At 43.0% G+C, this 21,582-nt stretch overlaps 2 protein-coding genes across 2 annotated transcripts in view; one reads left to right on the top strand and one right to left on the bottom strand.

Moving 5' to 3' along the window:
• LOC8032064 (potassium voltage-gated channel subfamily KQT member 1) overlaps positions 1-8,893 on the top strand; it is a 72,451-nt gene extending 63,558 nt beyond the window's left edge. The window contains exons 11-17 of the mRNA XM_040206722.1: positions 1,802-1,931; positions 2,342-2,404; positions 3,497-3,569; positions 4,650-4,725; positions 5,100-5,194; positions 5,836-5,932; positions 8,795-8,893. Of these exons, the coding sequence (XP_040062656.1) occupies positions 1,802-1,931; positions 2,342-2,404; positions 3,497-3,569; positions 4,650-4,725; positions 5,100-5,194; positions 5,836-5,932; positions 8,795-8,893 (633 nt within the window). The remainder of the gene's footprint in view (positions 1-1,801; positions 1,932-2,341; positions 2,405-3,496; positions 3,570-4,649; positions 4,726-5,099; positions 5,195-5,835; positions 5,933-8,794) is intronic.
• Positions 8,894-15,612: 6,719 nt separating this feature from the next.
• LOC121046010 lies at positions 15,613-21,096 on the bottom strand. The gene is made up of 5 exons (XM_042293746.1): positions 21,040-21,096; positions 20,849-20,923; positions 19,279-19,383; positions 18,079-18,146; positions 15,613-15,736 (listed from the first exon to the last, which is right to left on the bottom strand). The coding sequence occupies exons 1-5, from the start codon at positions 21,094-21,096 to the stop codon at positions 15,613-15,615; spliced, it is 429 nt and encodes a 142-aa protein (XP_042149680.1).
• Positions 21,097-21,582: the final 486 nt, after the last annotated feature.

The raw sequence follows: 21,582 nt of genomic DNA, 5'->3' as shown, positions 1-21,582 counted from the left end.
CATGGCGCGCTGTCTCCGGCGCGTCAGTTGCGCTTCGGACTTTATCTGTGCTCGATGTGTGCTTCGTGCGATGGACTGTGAGGCGACCGCGTCTACATCTACGGCGGCTTCCGCAGGCAAACGTAACCACTCACGCAAATACGCCACAGCCGAGGAAGCAAGGGACGAGCGGATCAATGCAGCAAGGCGAGCGAAGAGGCAAGCAGCGAAAGCAACCAATGTCCTGTCTCCGAAGTCACGCCGTGCTCGTCATGCAAGTTTGCAACGTGCAGGACGAGAGGCCGAGGCTATGCGTAGGAAGCGTCGAAAAGATCGAGAATTTAGAAAACGAGAGGCCGAGGATAAAGGTCAGTTTGAACCACTAGGTCTACGTCATGCTACCCACCACACGCAACCTCGGTCAACCTGATCGCTGTGCAGCATGAGGGGCCAAACGTTTGCGGTCTGGTGCCAACGAATACGCTAACACACACACTAAATACAATACCGACAGAAACAACTATAATACGTGCAGAAAGATTATTTAAAAACATTTCACCCACGGGACTATGATGTTCATTCCTACACGTAACAGTCTTAAGTGTCCTTTACAATTTTTTTTCTGACAACTACTCCATATTTCGCCGTGACCGCAACTACGGAGCTACCGGACAGAAATAAGGTGGCGGTGTACTTAGATAGCCCTAGGCAAAAACATGGCACTTCGCCGCTTGGATATCAAAAGTTATGAAGAATGTGTTTGTTTGGCTTGAAGTGAAAACGGGCGGACCCAGAAAATGTTCCTATAGGAAATTATAACTTCCCATCCCTTGATTTCAATGAATTGGGCAGGTTTCGACAAGTTTATTGAAAAAACTTGACTCCGTCAACTTTAATGTGATCATTGTCGGCGACTTTAATGTATCAGTACCTGGTAGTCTAGCGAAGCCTCAGCGTCCAGCTGTCGAAAAGGCTCTCAGTTCTTAATAGAGGAGGCAATGGCTTAACATTCCGACTCCTAATACGTCATTTGTTGCCATTTCGGGACCAATGACGATGCATGGGAGGAATATATAGCTCGCAAGACTTGACATTGCTGGGTACAGACGGGTATTTCTACTACATACAAACTTGAAAGAATAAAACAGAGAGGACGAGGACGGGAACAGGACATCTTTCATTTAGCAACAACATAGAATGGCACAACGATAAAACCGCCCCCCAAGGGTCTCAACGTTGGGGGTCGGTTTTATCGTTGTGCCATTCTATGTTGTTGCTAAATGAAAGATGTCCTGTTCCCGTCCTCGTCCTCTCTGTTTTATTCTTTCAAGTTTGTATCTATTAACCAACACGCTCGTTTTCAACTGCAAGTATTTCTACTCTTTGAGACGCGCATTCCTAGCGCGCATACTCGTTCTGCGGAAGAACGCTTTAGAACAGCGATCTCGAACTCTCGTGCTTGTGGCATTGGCTGCAGTCTCAGCTTCAAGTCGGGGTCACACAGCTTATACATCATACAAAATACAGTATGCATGCAGATTCGAACGGGAGTCACAGCGAGGTCCGGGCTTCGAATGCCGCTTGGCAACGAGTACAAAGAGAATACTTGACACGTGGCATTCCAGCCACGAATATTGCAGTGACTCATGTTTGCAGACTGTCTTTTGCATGCTGTATGAGCATTGTGACCCCGGCTTCAGGATGCATGGAGTGTAGAGCGTTCGTATAAACGGCGTCCAAATTGTGCGGCTCTGCGTAGAGAAGCCTTGGCGATATATTACAGGATTGTAGTTCTGAGATATTTTTCTGGTTTCTCTCGCAGGTAGCGAAAAGAGCGAGCGTGCTGCGAAGACGCAAGTCCAAGCAAAAGATCGACGTGCCCAACTGCACGGCCACGATGACGGCCAACGAAACGGAAGGGGACTCCCAGGCTGAAGACAGCGGGAAGCTGGGTGAGGCGTTGTGCGCTGGATTCGGACTGTGCCTATACCCGCTAGCAGACAAACAAGGTCTGCGCGACTCCCCCAAGCGTCGGCACTAGCGCCACCTGTTTTGCGACAGCATGCCGCTAGAGCGTCTTGTAGAGTCTCACAACAAACGCAAAGGCAGCACGTGGAGACGCTAAGACAAACGGATCTGCTGTTTTGCGGCCACTCCGGTCGAGCTCTAGCGTGTTTCCCGCTTTTGGGTGGGTCGGGGATCGAGACACGATGAGGTCGTCATGCGCACGGCTTGTCTTCTATATGCTACTGACTGTTCGGTCACTAGGAGACCTTCGCAAAACATGAGCTGCACACTCGACGCAACGCTCACTCGACGTGTAAATTGGATCGACCTGCCTTCGCTAAAATAACACTCGAAGGCCTAAAAACAGATAGTGAAGCAAAAATCGCGAACTTCATGTGTCCAGCCCTGCGTTTCCTTTCTTTTTTTTGCTGTCAATAAATATAGGCACATACTTGAGGACTATACTAAAACTATGCGGAGCGAAAGTTCGCTTGCTTCTTGAACAGGAATTATAATGATGTCAGAACTCCTAACTCATATTAACTCATTGTACAAAAACAAAATAGGTGGTATACTTTGAGGCATCTTGCACTGAGGCCTAACCACTATCCTTCCAATCAATATCAATCAGAGCTCGGCGCCAATCTGACGTCAGCGTAACTCCTGCGCAAGGAGCGGACAGCTTACTCTCCGTATACCGCAAATAGAGAGTTTTAGTAGATCGTTCCGATACCTCCGATAGCCCCGATAACGATACTATGCATGCGCAAGAGAGGCGGTGGCGGAGTATCGGGTATCGTTCCGATACCTCCGATAGCCCCGATAACGATACTATGCATGCGCAAGAGAGGCGGTGGCGGAGTATCGGGTATCGTTATCGGAGTCATGGGAACGATCTACTAAAACTCTCTAATAGAGAGTTTTAGTAGATCGTTCCGATACCTCCGATAACGATACTATGCATGCGCAAGAGAGGCGGTGGCGGAGTATCGGGTATCGTTATCGGAGTCATGGGAACGATCTACTAAAACTCTCTAATAGAGAGTTTTAGTAGATCGTTCCGATACCTCCGATAGCCCCGATAACGATACTATGCATGCGCAAGAGAGGCGGTGGCGGAGTATCGGGTATCGTTATCGGAGTCATGGGAACGATCTACTAAAACTCTCTAATATCTCCGAGATGCCCGATTGAAAGTTTACTGGGAGAACACAGGTTCGGCTCACATCAGGTATATGCTGTCTGGTTGACGATCGTGTGATACAAAAACACGACGCTACTTTGTGAGAAAACAATTTCAGCCATGTGGATGCTTGAATATCCCTCTTATTAGAGAGTTTTAGTAGATCGTTCCCATGATTCCGATAACGATACCCGATACTCCGCCACCGCCTCCCTTGCGCATGCATAGTATCGTTATCGGGGCTATCGGAGGTATCGGAACGATCTACTAAAACTCTCTATTGGTTTACTGAATACGCAGGACAAAGACGCAAAACGTTCATGGCTCCGAACTCGAACTGCAACGATCCAAAAGACGACTACGTCGAGATAGACGTTGACGAGTCGCCTCAAGTAACCAGGTGAGAGCTTTTTTGTTTTCCTTGTTTGAGCACAAAAATAGTTGCGGGACAGAAATTCTATTATGTATTTATGTTATGGACATGCCAGTTTTTTTCTTTAATATTTCGTCTTTGTTTTTTGTGTTTTTTTTAAAATTAGACTGAACCTTTTGTGCGAAAATTATACGAATAAGTTTTTTTTAATGTTTTATGGTCATAAAACGGATCGTCGGTTTGTCTTGAAACTAAATCTTGTGTCTCCGCTGTAAAATGACTTACTTAATAGTCAGTATGACTGCTGCTAACCTGGATACTTTTACCCGCATCACTCAGTAGTGACTGAATGAACGAACGCCTCATGAGAGTCCAAATCTTAACAGGCTAAAGTAAACATTTGTGCACAATATGCCGAAGTCTGACCCCATCGTGGGCTAAAGCTAGACCGAGATCGTCAGGTATTACCAGTTCGTAAGCAGACAAACTATATGAAAGTATAATTGAACGCTAAACTCGTTTAGTAGACGTTATGGAGTTTATGCACTCGTTAATCATTTGAATCGCCTCCAGACGCGCAGTCGAATACGTGAGTTTAGGTTGGATGCTTTCTTTTTTTATTCCCAGGTCGAAGTTTTTTTCTGGTAAGACTGGCTCCTTCTTAATTCAAAGCAAACGATGTGTTTGTAGTGTGCGTAATACGCATAATCATACTATGGATTACGCTAAAAAGAAACGAGGACAAAACATGAGTGGCACGCAAGGCAGGGCGTAACTTTCCACTCAAATTTATTATCCAAGTTTAACAGAAATTTATTATCTAAGTATACCCTCTTCGCGCATGTACAGCTTTTTTTTTTACTTTTTTTAAATGCCTATTCTAATAAATTTTAGTTGAAAGTTGCGCCCTGTCCTGTGTGCCTCTCATGTTTTTATGCTCGTTTTCCTTAGGCCTAATCCCCAGTATGGATTATCACCAAGTAGCCCAACTCGCAGTATTAATACGTATAATCACATTAAAATGTTAAGTAAAATTATAATAATTGTAACTCTGAAAAAAAAAGAAAATAACGGCTCTATGCTTTCTTCTCATTTCTTCGTGCGCAGTTTGACTGAGGCCCACAAAAATGCAATACGTGGGATACGAAAAATCAAATATTTCGTGGCCCGGCGGAAGTTTCAGGCAAGTAGACAAATCACCGGGAGCCCATTTTTGGCAGGGCATAATTTCCCTCGGGGATGAGGCATATCTGAAAATGCTGTTTTATTACTCTTAGTACAAATTATAGCGGCTAGACCATTAAGAGAAAATACCTTTAAACGAAGACGACAGCACGCAATGCTTGAAGGTTATGGTTACATGCAATGTACATCAATCATGGGTATGCTACACGCAAGTGCTTTTTTGCTGCACTTGTTCTTTAGCTGAACAGACTAATATACTGGTTCATCGATGTAATGCTTACAAAATCCAAACTCAATTCGATTAAACTGACCCAAATATAGACACACTATATGCGGACAGTCTTATTGTCATTACATCTCTCTCCCCGACAGCAAGCTCGAAAGCCTTACGACGTCCGTGACGTCATCGAGCAGTATTCTCAGGGCCATGTCAACATGATGGTGCGCATCAAGGAGCTCCAAAGAAGGCGAGTAGCTGGATAAACATCCCAACAACAACCTCATGGCTACTTTAAAAACACCATCTGCATGACAACACTTTGCTACACAACATCTCGAGGGCCAATTACAGCGATTTAGGGCTGGTCATCGCATGAAATTTAAGGACAATCACAGCAGTTTTAGGCTCTTTTTTTATTTCTGGGAGGGGGGGGGGGGGTACGATTGAGTACGTTAAGAGAGCTCTTGATTGCTTGCGGCCAGATGGTCGGATAACACTTGGGGTGCCCCGTGAGCTTCGAGCATGCACGCGCAGCCAAAGCGCTACTGAAGGCGACGAGCGCGTGCTGGCTGAGCGTTCGAAAGAGACGCGGCCTGCTCCTCGCGTCTTTCTAGTCACTATGTGGTTCGCTATGGCGACCCAGGCCAAAAGCACTAACGCTCGCTCGCACTTGTTTCTCCTTTTTGCCAGAATTTCTAGGAATAATTTTAAGAATGGCGACGATTGAGAGCACGCCACGCCGGTTCCCGTGACGTCAGCTGCTTCTAATTTCGGGATCACTTCTGATGCATGGACTACTGTATAGAACGCGAAAGGCACACCAGTCAAAGACGCGTTCCAGGCACTCTACAGTGCTATTCCACATATGAAAGCCCTACATTTCCGCAGGCTGGACCAGACCCTTGGCAAGCCGGGATCCTACCTGAACGAAAAGGGCGTTAAGCCAATGACCGTCGGCGCGAGACTACACAGGATGGAGGTCCAGGTATTTCAAATTTCACTGACTGTACACGCACACACACAAAAGAGTGTGTTAGTTCCCTTTCCAGAAGAACACAGATGCAGTGAATCACGGCGAACAATAGGAAGTCCTGAGCAAATTGCAGAGCTGATAATACAATAGACACTTTTGAGGAGCGCGCGCCATCTAGCAGTTGCTAGGCCAATTACCATAGATCGCCATTGTTTGGTCACGTACTCTAAGCATGTATTGGACAGGAGGTCGGCGTCGGCGTTCGGTGAGGACTCGGATCTGATCATACACTTCGACGAGAAATGACGACTGCCATTGTTGCTCGGTAGACTTTAAAAAAAAAAACCTATTCAAATTGAAAATATATATATATATATATATATATGAACAAATATGTGCAGATGAATGAACCGTACTTAATCCGATGAATCAAAGAATCAAAGTTTCCAGGAACCCGCCGAAAGCCAAAAATTGGCGGAGCCAGGATATGAACTCTGGGCCTCCCAATGTCCGGTCGGGTGTGCTAACCACTACACCATATACAGGGTGTCACGAAAGAAAATTTACACGGTGTTTTTTACCGCAAAAATAAACTAGGCATCGCCGAACGCTCATTCTCCGCCCAAAGGTAGAGCTAGAGGTCACAACCAGATGCCAAAGTTTCAGCCCGATCCGATAACTTAATCAAAAGTTATAAGTCATTATCTGAAAATTTCAATGGGAAAATGGAGCCCATTTTTGCCCCTTTTCGGTTTCTGGTGCCATAGAGCCCCATGTGTTTGAAAACTCCGTCGACCGCCATTTTCCCATCGAAATTTTCAGAAAATAACTTATAACTTTTGATTAAGTCATCAGATCGGGCTGAAACTTTGGCATCTGGTTGTGACCTCTAGCTCTACCTTTGGGCGGAGAATGAGCGTTCGGCGATGCGTAGTCTTATTTTTGCGGTAAAAAACACCGTGTAAATTTTCTTTTCTGACACCCTGTGTGTGTATATATATATATATATATATATATATATATATATATATATATATATATATAGTCTCAAGGTTCTTTTCTGTCTTCGCCCTCTTGTGATATCTTTTTTTCAGTCTTGTGGTTTAACGAGGGCACTGCGCTTAGGGTGGTTCAAGTCACCATGCTCGATCTAAAATGGACCGCAAAAATCGACGCCTGCACGCAACCATCTAGACTTTTCGTCAAACGCGTATTTCACAGGTCGGTTTTTTCTTGTAAAATTACAAAGCGTAGTTCTCTTTTAGTAAAAATTCGAGCCAAGCAACTTGCCAGGGTCTACGGCGGGCAGCGACGCAGCCGACCAAGTCCAGTAGCGGGGTGTGTTTGGCGTTTGTATTGATAGATGGCGTCAGGAGCAGCGTCTGAAGGTGCAGCCCACTAGCGAAAGATAGCAGACCTCAAGCAGACGAAATCCGTTGGCAGCAAAAGCGCCGCCGTTATGCAGACGCGTTTTTTTTTTTTTTTACATTAAGTTTGGCTTTTATTGTTCGGATTTATTTTTTAACCGAAGGTACATTTCAAAAAAGATTATATTCATTTTATTAAACCACGGTGGTCGCGAGCCGTCGCGATAAGGAGGTAGCGCCATCTATCAATACGAACGCCAAACACACCCCACTACTGGACCCCTGTCGTCTGCGTTGCTGCCCGCCGTAGACCCCTGGCAAGTTCCTTGGCCTTATTTTTTACAAAAAGAGAGCTACGCTTTGTAATTTTACAAGAAAAAACCGACCTGTGATTTACACCTTTGACGAAAAGTTTAGATTGCTACGTGCAGGCGTCGATTTTCATGGTCCATTTTAGATCGAGCCTTGTGACTTGAACCACCCTATATTTATGCGATGTGCACAGGAATAATTAGCAAGTGAAACGCCATGCTCAAATTGTTCCTACGCTTATTTAACTTTTGTGTGTGACTGTGTATGTGTGTGCATGTCTGTGTGCTTTTGTGTGTGCGTGCGCGCGCGCGTTCTGTGTGTGTAATCGTATTCTGAACTTCGCCATTCGCTAGGATATGCTGCCACTGTTTGCCGGGATGCGTTCTCTTGTGTTTTGCAGAAAAGTTAACTCGCAGGCCTTTTTTCTTTTTTTTTCTTTTTTATAGAGTGTAGACAGCTGTCATTTTTTGGCTCACATCAAACGTGATCGACGGTAAAATAATACAATTTTGTATATGGAACCCTAAAACAGATAAAGTTCTTGTAACTTTATAATTTAGAGGTTAGTTAAAAATCATCTTGACGTGATTCCTTCCTACACCTATTTAATACCTTTGTTGGGTATATTGGTGTTAGTTACCTTAATAAAATTTTGAACGTTTCATAAAGTACTTTTGATCGTATGAGTTGATTAAAAATACGCAGAGCTTACTTACCTTTGTTTTTTAACGTCCGAGCAGCACAAAAACACGGACAGAGTAAAAGGAAGCAGACAGAAAACAGCTCTGACTTACAACAAAACTTTAATAGTCCTGACATCCAATATAAATACTACACCTGTCACAACTCAGCGAGTCGGGGAAAGACTTTCGGTGTATTTGTCCTAACTCTTTTGCATGTTTTCTTTTCCTGATTTCTTTGGTTGTGACGTAGTATTTATGCTCTATGTCTGAACCAATTAATAAAACTTAGTTGAAGTCTGCGTGGTTGTCTTTCTGCCTTCTTTAACTCTGACCGTGTGATTGCTCTGTTTGTGCATTGTTTTTTAGGAAGGAACTACCAACTACCCAATCGTTCATATTATACACATTCGCTTTTCATTCTGGCACTGAAGGAGAGAATCTCACGCATGTTAGGAATGTTTATCGGTAGGATTAAGACACTTAATTTATTTTTTCTCGCTGTTTCCCTTAAGCTACTTACCCTGGATCGCAAAGTGGACAGGGTGCTCGCAATGCTTGAACTCATCACAAGCGACCACAAAGGAGAACACGGACCAGAGTACAATATTTGAGATACTCTTTCTTGAAGAGCAAAGACCGAGTCACCCGCCCTTCAAGGAATCACCCTTCCCTCCAAGACATCACCATTTCCTCGTTGGATCACCCCACTCATCCTTTCGTTACGCGGAAATCTTGAACTGCAACGTCACCTGTAGGGCGGTTCCACGTGAAGCACTTCAGGGTTTGAACTATGGTCGACCGCCATGTTGTTAACTTTCGCCCCATGTCTTCCTATGGGCGGAGGCAGTGTTTACCATCTCGCTCGACTTATTTCTCGTCGTGATCGACCGCGTTAGCCAGACTAGTCAGGCACATAAAAGAGCACAGGCTTGTACTCGATTTTTATTCATACCGATCTTCATTTGGACTTTCGAAGAGCCGGGGACCGAGAAGTCAACCCGTCGGCAGATAAAAAAGGCCCTAGTAGATAATGCCGGGGCGATTCGAGAGAAGAAAATGTGGCAGGAACCAACTATCTTGTTTTCCAATTAAGCGATTAGCTGCAGACATAATTGAAAGAACCGCGTGCGGTCACGTGTCGATTTTCCCGCTAGATTTAGCGGGTAAACGGAATTTGTGTATATTTGAGCATAGTTGTAAACCCGAGACTGGGGATACGGACAAGGGACAAACACAGAACGACATGGACGAAGGTCACAAAGCGTCACGAGCGAAACGGAAGCCACGTAGAGTCAACCATGTGAAGTCATTTTTCCGCTAAATTTAGCGGGAAAACTGGATTGGCGTTGAGGTCACGTGACGTCAATTATCCCGCTAAATATAGCTGGAAAAATGAATTTGTGTATATGTGACGTGGCATCAAACCATGTAACGTTATTTTCCCCGCTAAATTTAGTGGGGAAACTGAATTGCTGAAGGTCATGTGACATCAATTTTTCAGCTAGATCTAGCGGGGAAAATGAATTTGTACGTCGCACACGGGACAACGAGTGATGCCACGTCATTTTCCCTGCTGAAGGTAGCGGGAAACTAAACGGCAAGAAACATACCTCAAAGTGACCTGAACATACTGAAAAACTAATCCTTCAAAAAAAAAAGTAAGCTGGAGTTTCTAGGGCTCAAATACTTCCCCGGTCGTACTTACTCGTATATTTACTCAGTTCCAAAGAGAGCGCCCATAATGAATCACCTGCGTGCAAGCTAACAGGGAAAGCGATGGACGGCGTTCATCGACACGGCGGGACGCGACTTGCAAAAACTAAAGAAGGCGTTTCATGGAACCGCCCTATAGTATGTTAAGGCTAAGAAAGGCAGGAAAGGCTCCACCCACAAAGCCCACCAAGCTCCTCCCACAAAGCCCGTCGCTCTTTCGACTTTACCGGAGCGAACACTGGAGAGGTGGAGAGTGGAGAGAAAGAAGCCACCAATGTGCACGTTGATAAGAACTTTGTGGGCGGGGCTCGCGCCGCTCTTCTTAGCCTGTAACAAACTAGAGCAATGATGTCCATTGCCGCCACGTGCATGTTTACCTCCCACTCAACGAAGAATTTTGTGAGACTGTTGCTCTCTTTCGGTTTGTAAGCACTTTTGTTTTTTGTTGATGGAGTAACTGTTGTCAGTTAACCCTAAAGGGCAATTCACGCACGTGCGTTGAGTCCGACAGAGTGCTCGGGTTGCTATAACAACGTCCACTCCAACAAAACGCGGGAAAACACGGTCTTGTGGACGCAGCTGTTGCCATAGCAATCGTCGCAGTCGGTCGAACTCAACGCAAGTGTGCGAATCGCCCTTTAAGGCCCGTTCACACTCTTGCGACCGAGTAAGACCGAGAGAAACCAGACCGGTTTTTAAGCCTCCTGCGATCTCTTAGGACCAGCTCCTCTGCAGCGCATCTGGTCCTAAGAGATCGCAAGAGGCTTAAAAACCGGTCTGGTCACTCTCGGTCTTATTCGGTCGCAAGAGTGTGAGCGGGCCCCTACTCTTTTTCCTAACCGGCCCGCCGTACGTTCGAACGTTTTAGGAAACCGGTTTGGAGACACGTGATTGGACAGCTGTGAGTGTGACGACGCAGTTGTGCGTGGGCAGTTCTTTTTTTTTTTAATTTTTTTTTATGAAAGAGGTTTTAGTTACGATGTGCGGAAACAGATGAACAACGCAAATCTATTAGCGATTTTTTTTTTCATCGCATGTTTTTGAAGCGACACCTTCGCGGATTCGCGTTTAGACCTCCAGCCGCTGTTAAAATCTTACTTTTTTGTTAGAAAGCTTGCGCGCTGCAATCTGCCGTGAAAGCTGCAGGTTCGCGCGCGCGAGATTATATCAATCCGATGATCGATTTACTCTTGCGCAAAGCGAAATTAAATCGATCGTGTGAAAAAAAAAGTTTTCCTAAAATTTGCAAAAGTGATATTTTGTTCCCAATCTTTGACCACAAAATATATATTTTCTTTTTCTTCTTTGCAAAAAGTATTAGACTCGCATCATCTTGGTTTCATACTTATCTGCTACCTCAGCCGAAAGTTTCATTAACTGAAAAGAATACGTCCACATCGTTTTCTGGATCTTCAACATATACGGCGTGTAGCTAGTCTACGTAATTTTTTTTTTAATAACGTGACACATGAAAATAATAACAGCATTTGGGTTATTGTGTCCACCTATTATCTTCACCAATATAAATGTAAAACACAAATATTTACGCTGAGAACATTACATTCACTATATTAATGAACGAGTCTTCACAAAGAAAGTCGTAAATGTAGAAAAATGTTTGAACAGCATTAGAGGCCTTATTACACGACGTTTCTGGAAGAGGCTTCCCTTCTTCAAGTGTGGCACACTTGAAGAAAGGAAGTCTCTTCCCGAAACGTCATGTAATAAAGCCTCTGTTGCTGTTCAAACATTTTTCTACCATTACATTCGATAGGCTTCCAAACCATTGCGCCCGGGACCAAGTTGTATTGCTAAGACAAAGTTTACAAGGACTAGAACAGTAGACCTAGAATCAACCAAATGTCGACGACACACCTGGAAACGAGAACGTATTTGCATCAAAGGCTACACTTTCATAGAAAATGTTCAAGAAAACTTGTGTATTTGATTCGGAAATTGCATCAGGGGTGGGATTTGCAGTGCACGTTTAAGAAATGCTAGCTGACTCACATATTCTGTTTGCTTTCATCAACAAGAAAGTGCCATACTTCCCCTATATCACTAAGTTCTTTAACTTTACAAATATTTGGTTTTATATAGTTTTTTTTTTTTTTTTGGTTGAAATAACCGAACGATTCTTTTTGGGAAGGGCCTTTAAGCATCTTACCGGGGTCACTGAAATCTCAACAAGTAAAAAAACAAAAAAAAACTAGGCAAGTATTTGATTTTTGTAGATTATACGTTATAAAGTCAAATCTGTCTATACCTTGTAATAGCATAAATGTAAGACTATCATCATACACAAGGGGCCGGTTAACATTTCTGCCTTTTTACTGAAGTTATTTTCGCACTCGTGTATGAATGCGCCAGTTTTTTTCCCCACACCTGTGAAATACACAAGGACGAAAACAGTTTAGTGAAAACGTGAACTTTCATACGTGACACTCTGACTTGGAAAAGTTCAATAGCAGTTATGGTTACGAACTGACATGGTAAACCGAATTTCACTTTTTCAAAACACACCTGCAACTGTACGAAGCTAAAATGCTGCATTCTACACCAAAGGAATTTTTTTTAAGTTTCAAACTTCAACAACACCGAAATTCAAATAAAAAATCAAATCATGGCGCAACCAAAATCTAATTTTAAAATGAAGAATCCGATAAACTGCAACAGTCGGAAAAACTATCAAGCCTAAGTATTTTGTGCAACATTGTTTATCTGCCGAAGTTTTCAAGTCAGTTAAGTTGCGCTATGGTTTCATTCATACTTTCCCCGTTTACTTTGTAACAAATAAAAAACAAAACAAAAAACGTACCCTTTAACTTAACATGACAAAAATAATCCCTGGAGAAGGGGAACAAGAGGGACAAAGGAGAACCGCGAATCTCCAAACACTGCAGATTGTTTGGAAATCCGTGTTTGTCCTTTGTCCCTCTTGTTCCCCTTCTCCAGGGATTATCTTCGTCATTCTTGTCCAGCTCGCTTGCACCTTTGCATTTAATTGCACTATCAATCATAACTCAACATTATACTTAGTGTTCGAGAAAACATCTTTCCATCCAGTGCCTCATAAAACACTCATCTCCTAAAAAAAAAGAAAAAAAAAACGACAGGTAGGCTGGTGAATTTAATTCACTACAAAATAAAATAAAAAAGACCTCGATCCTGCGTTTTTGTAATGACTCACTCCTTCTTCACAATCTACGGCACTACAAACCGCTCGGGGTTCCCGTCATACAAAACTCTACACAATAAAAGATTAATGAACTTCAGAGTTCCTGACTGAAATGATAGGAAAAAAAAAAGAGGACGTTTCTTTTTATAGGTCTTCGCATGTAACCGAAATTAGTGTTTTTCACAATGCTAAATGTTATTTACTCTTTTTTGTTGTTGTTGTAACAAACAAACACCTATACCTTTTTCCGAACCAAGACTATCAATAGACTACCACTGTGATTTCACTCTTGACATAGCTGTGTGCTCGTGTTTAAAAAGACGCGATAAAAATATTTTTTCTTAAGAGTATACCCAATATAGTAAAGGAGATTACTGCACTCCATATCTCCTGACCGACGCAATTTTAGGCTACACCTATTTGCTGGCCTCAGATTATCTCGAGACACTCGGCACAAATTTGTAAGGTTGAAATCAGCTGCTTATCGACTGAAAATATCAGCGGGGGTATCAGGGACGAGCCTCAGCATTTGGTAATAATACCTATTGATATTACTAACACTAATCAGGTTCTTACAATGTTTTCAGAAACCTAGCACGCAGTCTGGCATCAATTTCTCTAGAACTGGGCCGTTGAAAACAAATATTTAAAAGGTGAAAGTCGTAAAGCAACTTGAAAATGTAACAAGATAAACAAGGCTCCGTAAAAAAAAATGAAGAAAACATGTCATGAATGGGAGCTTACAGTTGCTCTATAACTCAAGTCAGGCTTCAAGCGTTACCGGAGCGGCCAAATTCCTATCTTCCCATTTTTATGCCGGACTACTATACATTTGTAATGGAAACACCCCACACATAAGACGCCATACACGTGAGCCGTTTGTACGTTAATAATTGTATAACTAGGTTGATACGAGCTTCTCAAACGTGGCATACAAACAGTGACAAACTTGGCAACCGACTACTTTGGTACACGGACCAAATCACTGCGGACCACTCATGACCAAGAGGAACCCAACACGGTATATTTGTATACTTCGTTTCAGCTTAACTCGAGACGTAGCCGACTAGGAAAAAGTACCAATTAAGCGGCTTCAAACACGCAAGTCCCTAGGCATTTTCTGAGGATGATAGAACGCGTACAGGAACATGTCGAAAACCATGATGGTGAGCTTTATACGCTGTCCGATTGGTTCCATCATCTCGTGGCGTCGACTGCGTCTGGACCTAAGTGGAATCAAAGTATAGCTAGTCTATTTGGACAGCCACGGTATTCATATATCCAACTGCACTGGGACCCAACCGAAGAGCTATATCGTCAGCCAGTTTATAGATCTCGTACAGAGCGTGAAACTGTAAACGCAAACAAGAAATCGACGCGCGTATTTTTTTTTTTTTTAAGTAAGAAGCTTGTGATCACGACCTCTAGTGTGGTTGAAAGTGATCGGTTTGGACACCAACCTCAAGGCTGGCTCACACACTCGTGAGTGCTTAGGACCGTAGAGTCTTAAAACCAGGTTTTAAGCCTCTTGTGACTGCTTACAACCGCTGAGCAGACGGTCGTACGCAATCGCAAGATGCTATAAACTGGGTTTTATGCATCTCCAATCGCAAGCATTTCCGAACGTGTAAACCAGCTTTCGAAGGGTGCCCGCCCGGCGCCAAGGTCCTTTTGAGGCCAAATACGATTAAGCACCGATGTCGCGTTCGCGCTAACAGTGTCGAACAACGTACATGTGTGTGTTACGCGGGTTCAAAGTACGTTGCCATGAACGGTGCACGCTTTTGCAGAGAGAACATCTACGGAGAATAAACGGATTTTTCTAGAGCGGAGGGCCGCGGGGAGCCATGTTTTCATGCTCGCAGTGTTTCTCAAAGCGTTGTCTGTGAAACCTTGGGAAGGGTTTGTTTAGGAGTTTAGTACATACTCCGTTTGAAAATCGTTCTTCTTGGCGACTTCCTGTAAATAAATAACTTCTTTTTTTTCCACGGATGGTCTTTGTACTTTTATTTGTATAGTCGTTGACAACTTAAGGAACGTGGGGCGTGGCAACTCCCGAGAATCTCATTACAACTCCGCAGCCAGTCAAATTACAGGATTGGCCGGTATGTCGAACTGCCAATCACAAAGCAGGAAGAACGAGCATAATAAGACCCGTTCAGCGTTTCTTTCGTTGTCGGCGACAATAGGTTTCCACGATTGTTTTCTCAGCCTCCCGATTGGTCGAGCAACGATTGGCTCTCCTAGGTGCTTTGCAGGAAAGTAGACACTCCAGGCACACTGCTACACGGCGGGACCGGGTGAACGCCGTCTGCTGCGATTGGTCGGCGGCGAGGCGCTGACCAATCGCAGCAGACGACGTTGGTGTAGCGTAAGGCCCCAGATCTCTAGAATGCACGAGCACATTTGGACGTATGGAAGAATCAAAGATGTCGTCTGTCATTCAATGTCTCCTAGATTTATTTTCGAGGTACAAGACGCAGGGGTCTTAGCCATCGGGCTGCCGTTTCGACAGGAGAACAGGACCGAGAATGGTGGGTACTGAGAAATGGCGCCGTTTATCCTAGACAAACAGATAAGATGCGGAGAATCATTAGCCGAAATCACAAGGGACTACCCTAGTCTTGTGACTCGCATGATGAACTTAACCGCCCAGCGTGTACGGGGTACGTATTTCCTATTAATCTTAACAGATTTATTTAAAAAAAAAAAAGAAAGTGAAAGCTAGACTGTTGCAATTTTTGCAGGTGAGTATAACGGACAGCGTGACATAATATAGGGGCTAATCGTCACGATCGGTCGGCTAATTAACTAAAATGTGTTCATTAACGTTTAATTAAGGCATGTGGTTTTAATTAGAGACTTGCTCAGCGTCATCGAAAACAACTAAATCAGTAATTTTTAGTAAGGCTGAGCACGTGCCCTTGCTCTTTCCTCACGAGTAATAACTCTCCACCGTGCTTCCCAGGTGCTACAAGTCTTCATACTAATGACTGACATAGTGGTTTTCGATGACGCTCAGCAAATCTCGAATTAGAAAAATATATTTGCTTTCATAATAAAATTATTCACAAATAACATATTCAATTAACGTATTTTAGTTATTTATCCGACCCATCGTTACGATTAGAATCCCAATACTATATCCACAAGGTTAAATAACTCACCTGCTCAAACCGCATTAATGAAACTTTCACATTTTTTTGTGTCTTTTTTTTACAAATCTGTAATCTTAAAAAAGTTTCTACGTCACGTACCGGAGGCCATCGCGTGGCACTGATTGTACAGGAGTGCTGCGTCATCGTTCGGCCGGGACTCGGGTCCTTCCTGATTGGGCACGAGCTCCAGGCGAACGCTGACACGGCACTCGTATCCGAGCTGTGCGCCCCGCGCTGGCCTCCAGTACGTGACGTAGAAACTCCCAGGCTATGGCCTTGTTTTCTAAGAGCACTGAAAGCCTAAGACACGAGGGGCCTGTCTTTTCACCTTTATGTTCCTCTGTTGCTGCCCCTGTAATTCGAACTTCCTCTAATTCGAACGGCGTCCTCAACGGCTAATGGCGCAATCAAAAAACGGCAATCGCATTGATTGCGTTGTGATAAAATTTGCAGCGACCTTTGCCTTCAAGTTCCTATAATGCATGAACATTAGAGAGAATTGGTGATGAAATTTGTGTCACGTGACCTATATTTTCCCGCTAAATTTAGCGGGAAATTTAATGGATGTAAAGGTTACGTCAGGGCACGTGACGTCGATTTCCCCGACTAAATTTAGCGGGGAAACTGGATTGATGTCTAGGTGATAAGAATTGAATTTTCTTGGTAAATTTAGCAGGTAACTAATCTGTGTATTGGTCACGTGACGTCAATTTCACGCTAAATTTAGCGGGGAAACAAAATCGATGTTTTGACCACAAGACGTGAATTCACCCGCTAAATTTAGCGGGGACACTGAGTTGACGTATAGGTGACGTGACATCTATTTCCCGTCAGGTGTCGTCACGTGACGCCACTTTCCCGCCAAATTTAGCGGGGAAACACAATTGGTGTATAGGTCGCATGACGTCAATTTTTCCGCTGAATTTAGAGGGGAAACAGGGTTGGTCTGTATGTCCGTCAGGTCACGTGACGTCAAGGTTCCCGTTCAGCTGAGAAACTGAATTCGTGTATAGGTTTCCTGATACAAATTTTCCCGCTAAACTTAGCGGGGAATGCACGGACGGATGGATGGACAAAACTTTGGGATTCGGGGGGCAGTGCTCAAAAACATTTAATGCTTTAATAAGATGTTTGGGGCCTAGCACGCCCTCTGTGTGTTCAGCTGTCAGTGAATGCAGTATGATCTTCAGATTCTACAGCAGTCAAAGCTTTACGCATATTCAAAACAAGCAGTGTGGGGTAATTAGATTTGTCTTTTTCATAGCAAGACGTTTGCTCCATGTGCTCTTTGTATTGAGAACCAAAACCAACGTTTTCCCTTCTGTAGAGTGTCAAATGTTTTGCACTCTGCAGTGAAGCATGTTTTTTTATGACGCATATTTTCTTATATAGCCGGCGAAAACCTAAGAACCACCGGTCGTCGCCTATTATATTTACGCTGTAGTAACACGGGATCATAGCTATAAACGTAGCAGTGACACGTGAGTATAGCCATGAGCATAGCAGCGACACGGTGCAAGGGAAAGCAGGAAAAGGAATGAGGCAAAAACGAATGTAATGGTTCCAAGCCTGTTAATAACCCCAAAAGAGTTACGATTACTCTTTTAAATACTTCCCGAGAAAAGTGAAGGAAACATTTCAAAGGTATACTGTCAAAGTGGAATTTATAACGAGTTGTGTTGCATCCATTCGTAATGAGGACTATCCAAATCTGTCATCTAGAACGTCCATAAACTTTAAAAATTACCTGGTCATTGTCGACAGACCTTGGTCCTGGTGTGCCACAATGTGATCCTTGTAAGGTTCACACGATGTCTAAAAGACAAACGGGAACATTCTTAGGTATTCGCGATTCGCTCATGACTGGGTACTCTCGACGTTGAGAACAACAGAATACGCCTATATATCTTATCGGGTTTTGCGGCTTGTATAAAAACAAGGCGCACACTCGGGCTATATATGGTGTAATGGCACGACTGAGGGATGTTGCTAATACTTAAAGGTCCTAAAAAGGCGGAGACAAAATCCTGAATAAAATTTTTCAGGAACTTCCTCCGTGTAAACATTTTTAAAAACCAAGACGGAGGCTGCAAAGAGGGGACATGCAGAAGTTTCAATTCGATTGAGACGTCTTGGGTTTGTCTTCCTTGTGTAGCCTCCGTCTTGGGCTTTAGAAATGTTTAACTCTAACCAGCTCGTCTGCCTTATTACGTTACCTTCAATTCTTCCGTCCGTATTGATTATTTAGCTATGTCAACCGAGGCAAAGACGGTGCTCTCCTTAAACTAAAATGTTATTCTTGGCTCTCTAGATCGCCCCCCCCCCCCCCTCGCAAATTAAAAAAAAAAGTTTTTGATCAGCACGATACGTAAACCGAAACTCTAACTCCCATGTTTATTTTTTTTTTTTGTTTGTTTGTTTTGTTTTAGTTTTTCCTCTATTTTTCGCTAGCGACGAAACTTTACGTCACGGACGGGTTCTATTACCGGCTCGGCATCCGCGGCTGGTAATAAAGTGCGCGGGTTTGGAAAAAAAAACAAACAAACAAAGAAAACACTATTTTCGCACAGTATTTTGACTCGCAGTTTAGAAAAATATGGAATCGGTGTTCCATATTTCAGCCAAATTGGAAAATTATTACCGAAAAATGTGCGATTTCTTTTTAAAAATTACGTTCAGTACATCCCAATTAATATTAAACATAAATATAGGTTAACAATAAACCATCTTCGCCAGAAAAAAAAAATATATATATATTTGCGTTTCCTTGGGGATAAAAGCGATATTATAGTACAGTCAGTCCGTAGTGTCTAATCGGCACTCTAAACCCAATCGGACTGCGATGAGGGCAGTCTGGTTGGCGTTAGTGCGAATACGATGTGCCGGTCTCTGTGTTTCTTAATCTCTCGGGGACTGTGTTTGGAAACGGTGCGCTCTGTAGCCTTACCTCCACGAAGAAAAACATGGCCACGTGCTCGCTCAGGTAGGGACTGAAGCCACGAATCGTGAGTCGCTGGTCTCCCGTCAAACTCCGCGTAATGTTCAGAAAAAGCTAACAAAAAAGCCAGAAAGAAAAATTTTAAAAAAAAATGAATAACGCTACATTGCTGTGAGAAGCAACTGCCACCTTTCGGTGCTTACGGAAACAAACAAGAACGCGTAGAATTGAACCTTTTTTTTTTTTTTTTTTCAAAAGTTGATCGAGTAACATTTTTTTGGCTTTCCAGACTGGCTAGGTGGCGCAGGCTACCGCCCGTTACAAAGGGTATAGCCATTAACATTCATCCATCCATCCTTGGGCGTGAAGCGTGTGATTGGACCCGAGTCCTCGCCCTGCTCTGACGCAACCATCGTGTTCCAACGGACAAGTTCGGAGTCTACGTCAGCAAAAAATGGCGAACTCCGGTAGTTGGTGCAGCAGCTTGGCGCTCACTTTTGAAAAGGGGACAGCTGGGTGCGTTTGATCTGTCCCTAGCAGGGTGGAGAATCGAATTCGAGAAGATATAAATTGGGATTTAATAAATCAGACTGGTTTTGTTGTGATGACATACATCGAACCTTTTTCGCAAAAAAATTACCCCAAAACCTATTTTAGTGTGCGTTGCTATGCCGTCTGATGCTTTCCATTTCCATTTGTTGTGCATTTAAATGGACGAATCAGCGAGCAAAAAAAAAAAATTTATGTCAGGCTGAACATGAGCACAAGGCAGTGGTCCTGTGAGCAAATCGGAATGTTGAGTTTCTTAATTTCTATGCTCCACTTCGTTCGTTTGTTACGTAACGTCCTATTGGAAGCAAACAAAAACGCGAAAAAGAAAGAAAACTAATCCTAGAAAAGTAATACCTGCTGCAAGAGTATCAGAAGGCAAAAAGAAGCAGCAAATAAAGCCTTGTTACAAAAAAACAACAACAACAACAACAACAAAGTTTTCACTAACTAAAAAATTTAACTGCATTTCGATTTTACACTATAATACTTTCTTCCGCAAAATGTTTTCAGTTATTGGACGGATTTATCAATCAATATGTCACCTTTAAAACTGCATTTAACGATTAAGAAGCGCAATTTTATGTCTACGGGGGTTCTACTCAGATTAATTTGATTTAAACCAAATAACTGTTTCGAATCAAATAAATCTAACGTAAAGAAAATAAATTTTACTTACTTAATTACTTTTGACTGTAATTTGTTTTTTACTATGGTTCCGAGGATGGTATTTAGATATTTTTTTTTATTGTTCATGATGAGATATAGGCGCTCTATAAACACATATTTATAGTATAGCCACTGGCAGCTAAAGATAGGCGGGGCGGGGCTTCTTATGTTAATTCACCTTTCTCGCTTCCTGATTGGTTCTTCAGCGTTCTTATCGGCTCATATGCTACGATCCCATTGGCTGCTGAGCGATGAACTATAATGCGATGCTGGGGACTTTTCACGCCGCGCGTCCTTTAGTAGCTAGTGATTATGTATAATAACATATTTTCCGATAATTGAAGACACAGCTTTCTCCTACCTTCATATATGGGTCCAGCGCAAGATGATTCGCCACGATATCATTTAGGACAGAAAACTCGTCTCGTTGAATTTTCTGATAAAAGAAAAAAAAATGTTGAGGGAAAGTCAACATTGGAGTTTTTTTAAGAATCGAGCAAACCAGTCGTTTCACTATTATATGCTTCATTAGAGCCGCCATGGGTATCTTACCTGATTTAGAAAGGGTAAGGATTGTGTCTCGTAAGCAGATAATATACAGTTTAGCATTTGCTTGTATCGGTTGTGATTGTTGTTTTTGTCTGCACAAAGAAAGGAGAATCCGTGAATATTTACGGGAAAACATTTTAAAATAGCAAATGCCTAAAAAAGTATATATTATATTTGAGCCTATATTACACGCTAGACACTGCGTAAGCTCTCAATGTATCCTTTCGCCAGTGACAAAGTTGTCAAAAATTCGTGACACTCACTAATTAGCATCATATATAACCCTTAAAGTCATTGATGATAACATGCATGACCCTTTCTAGGTGTTAATTTAGCGCTTTTATCCACATTTTATTATTCTGAGAGCATGGATTAGCTAAATATAACGCAACATTCTTCATTAAGAAATTGTATGGCGAACTCTGCAAGATTCTCTCTGTATAAACTACGACTGACAAACACGGCGAAGCGTCAAAAACTGAAGCTTCAATCTTTTTACTGGTGCGTCAAATCTTTTTATACTTTCTGCAATTCCCCGATTTCCTC

This window comes from Ixodes scapularis, unplaced genomic scaffold (assembly GCF_016920785.2).
Source record: "Ixodes scapularis isolate PalLabHiFi unplaced genomic scaffold, ASM1692078v2 PGA_scaffold4__175_contigs__length_147842914, whole genome shotgun sequence".
Classification (NCBI taxonomy): Eukaryota; Metazoa; Arthropoda; class Arachnida; order Ixodida; family Ixodidae; genus Ixodes; species Ixodes scapularis.
The sequence above is the reverse complement of the archived record's forward strand: the minus strand, read 5'-3'. Positions and strand labels throughout refer to the sequence as shown.

What these genes read in the sequence shown, in the direction of transcription:
- LOC121046010 (XM_042293746.1), bottom strand. Translation starts at nt 21,096, where the DNA reads ATGCTAAACTGTATATTATCTGCTTACGAGACACAATCCTTACCCTTT. An exon ending in CCATGTTTTTCTTCGTGGAG is followed by an intron (nt 18,147 to 19,278) that starts GTAAGGCTACAG and finishes TTTGTCTTTTAG; the next exon opens with ACATCGTGTGAACCTTACAA. An exon ending in GGTCTGTCGACAATGACCAG is followed by an intron (nt 15,737 to 18,078) that starts GTAATTTTTAAA and finishes CTGTTTGTCTAG; the next exon opens with GATAAACGGCGCCATTTCTC.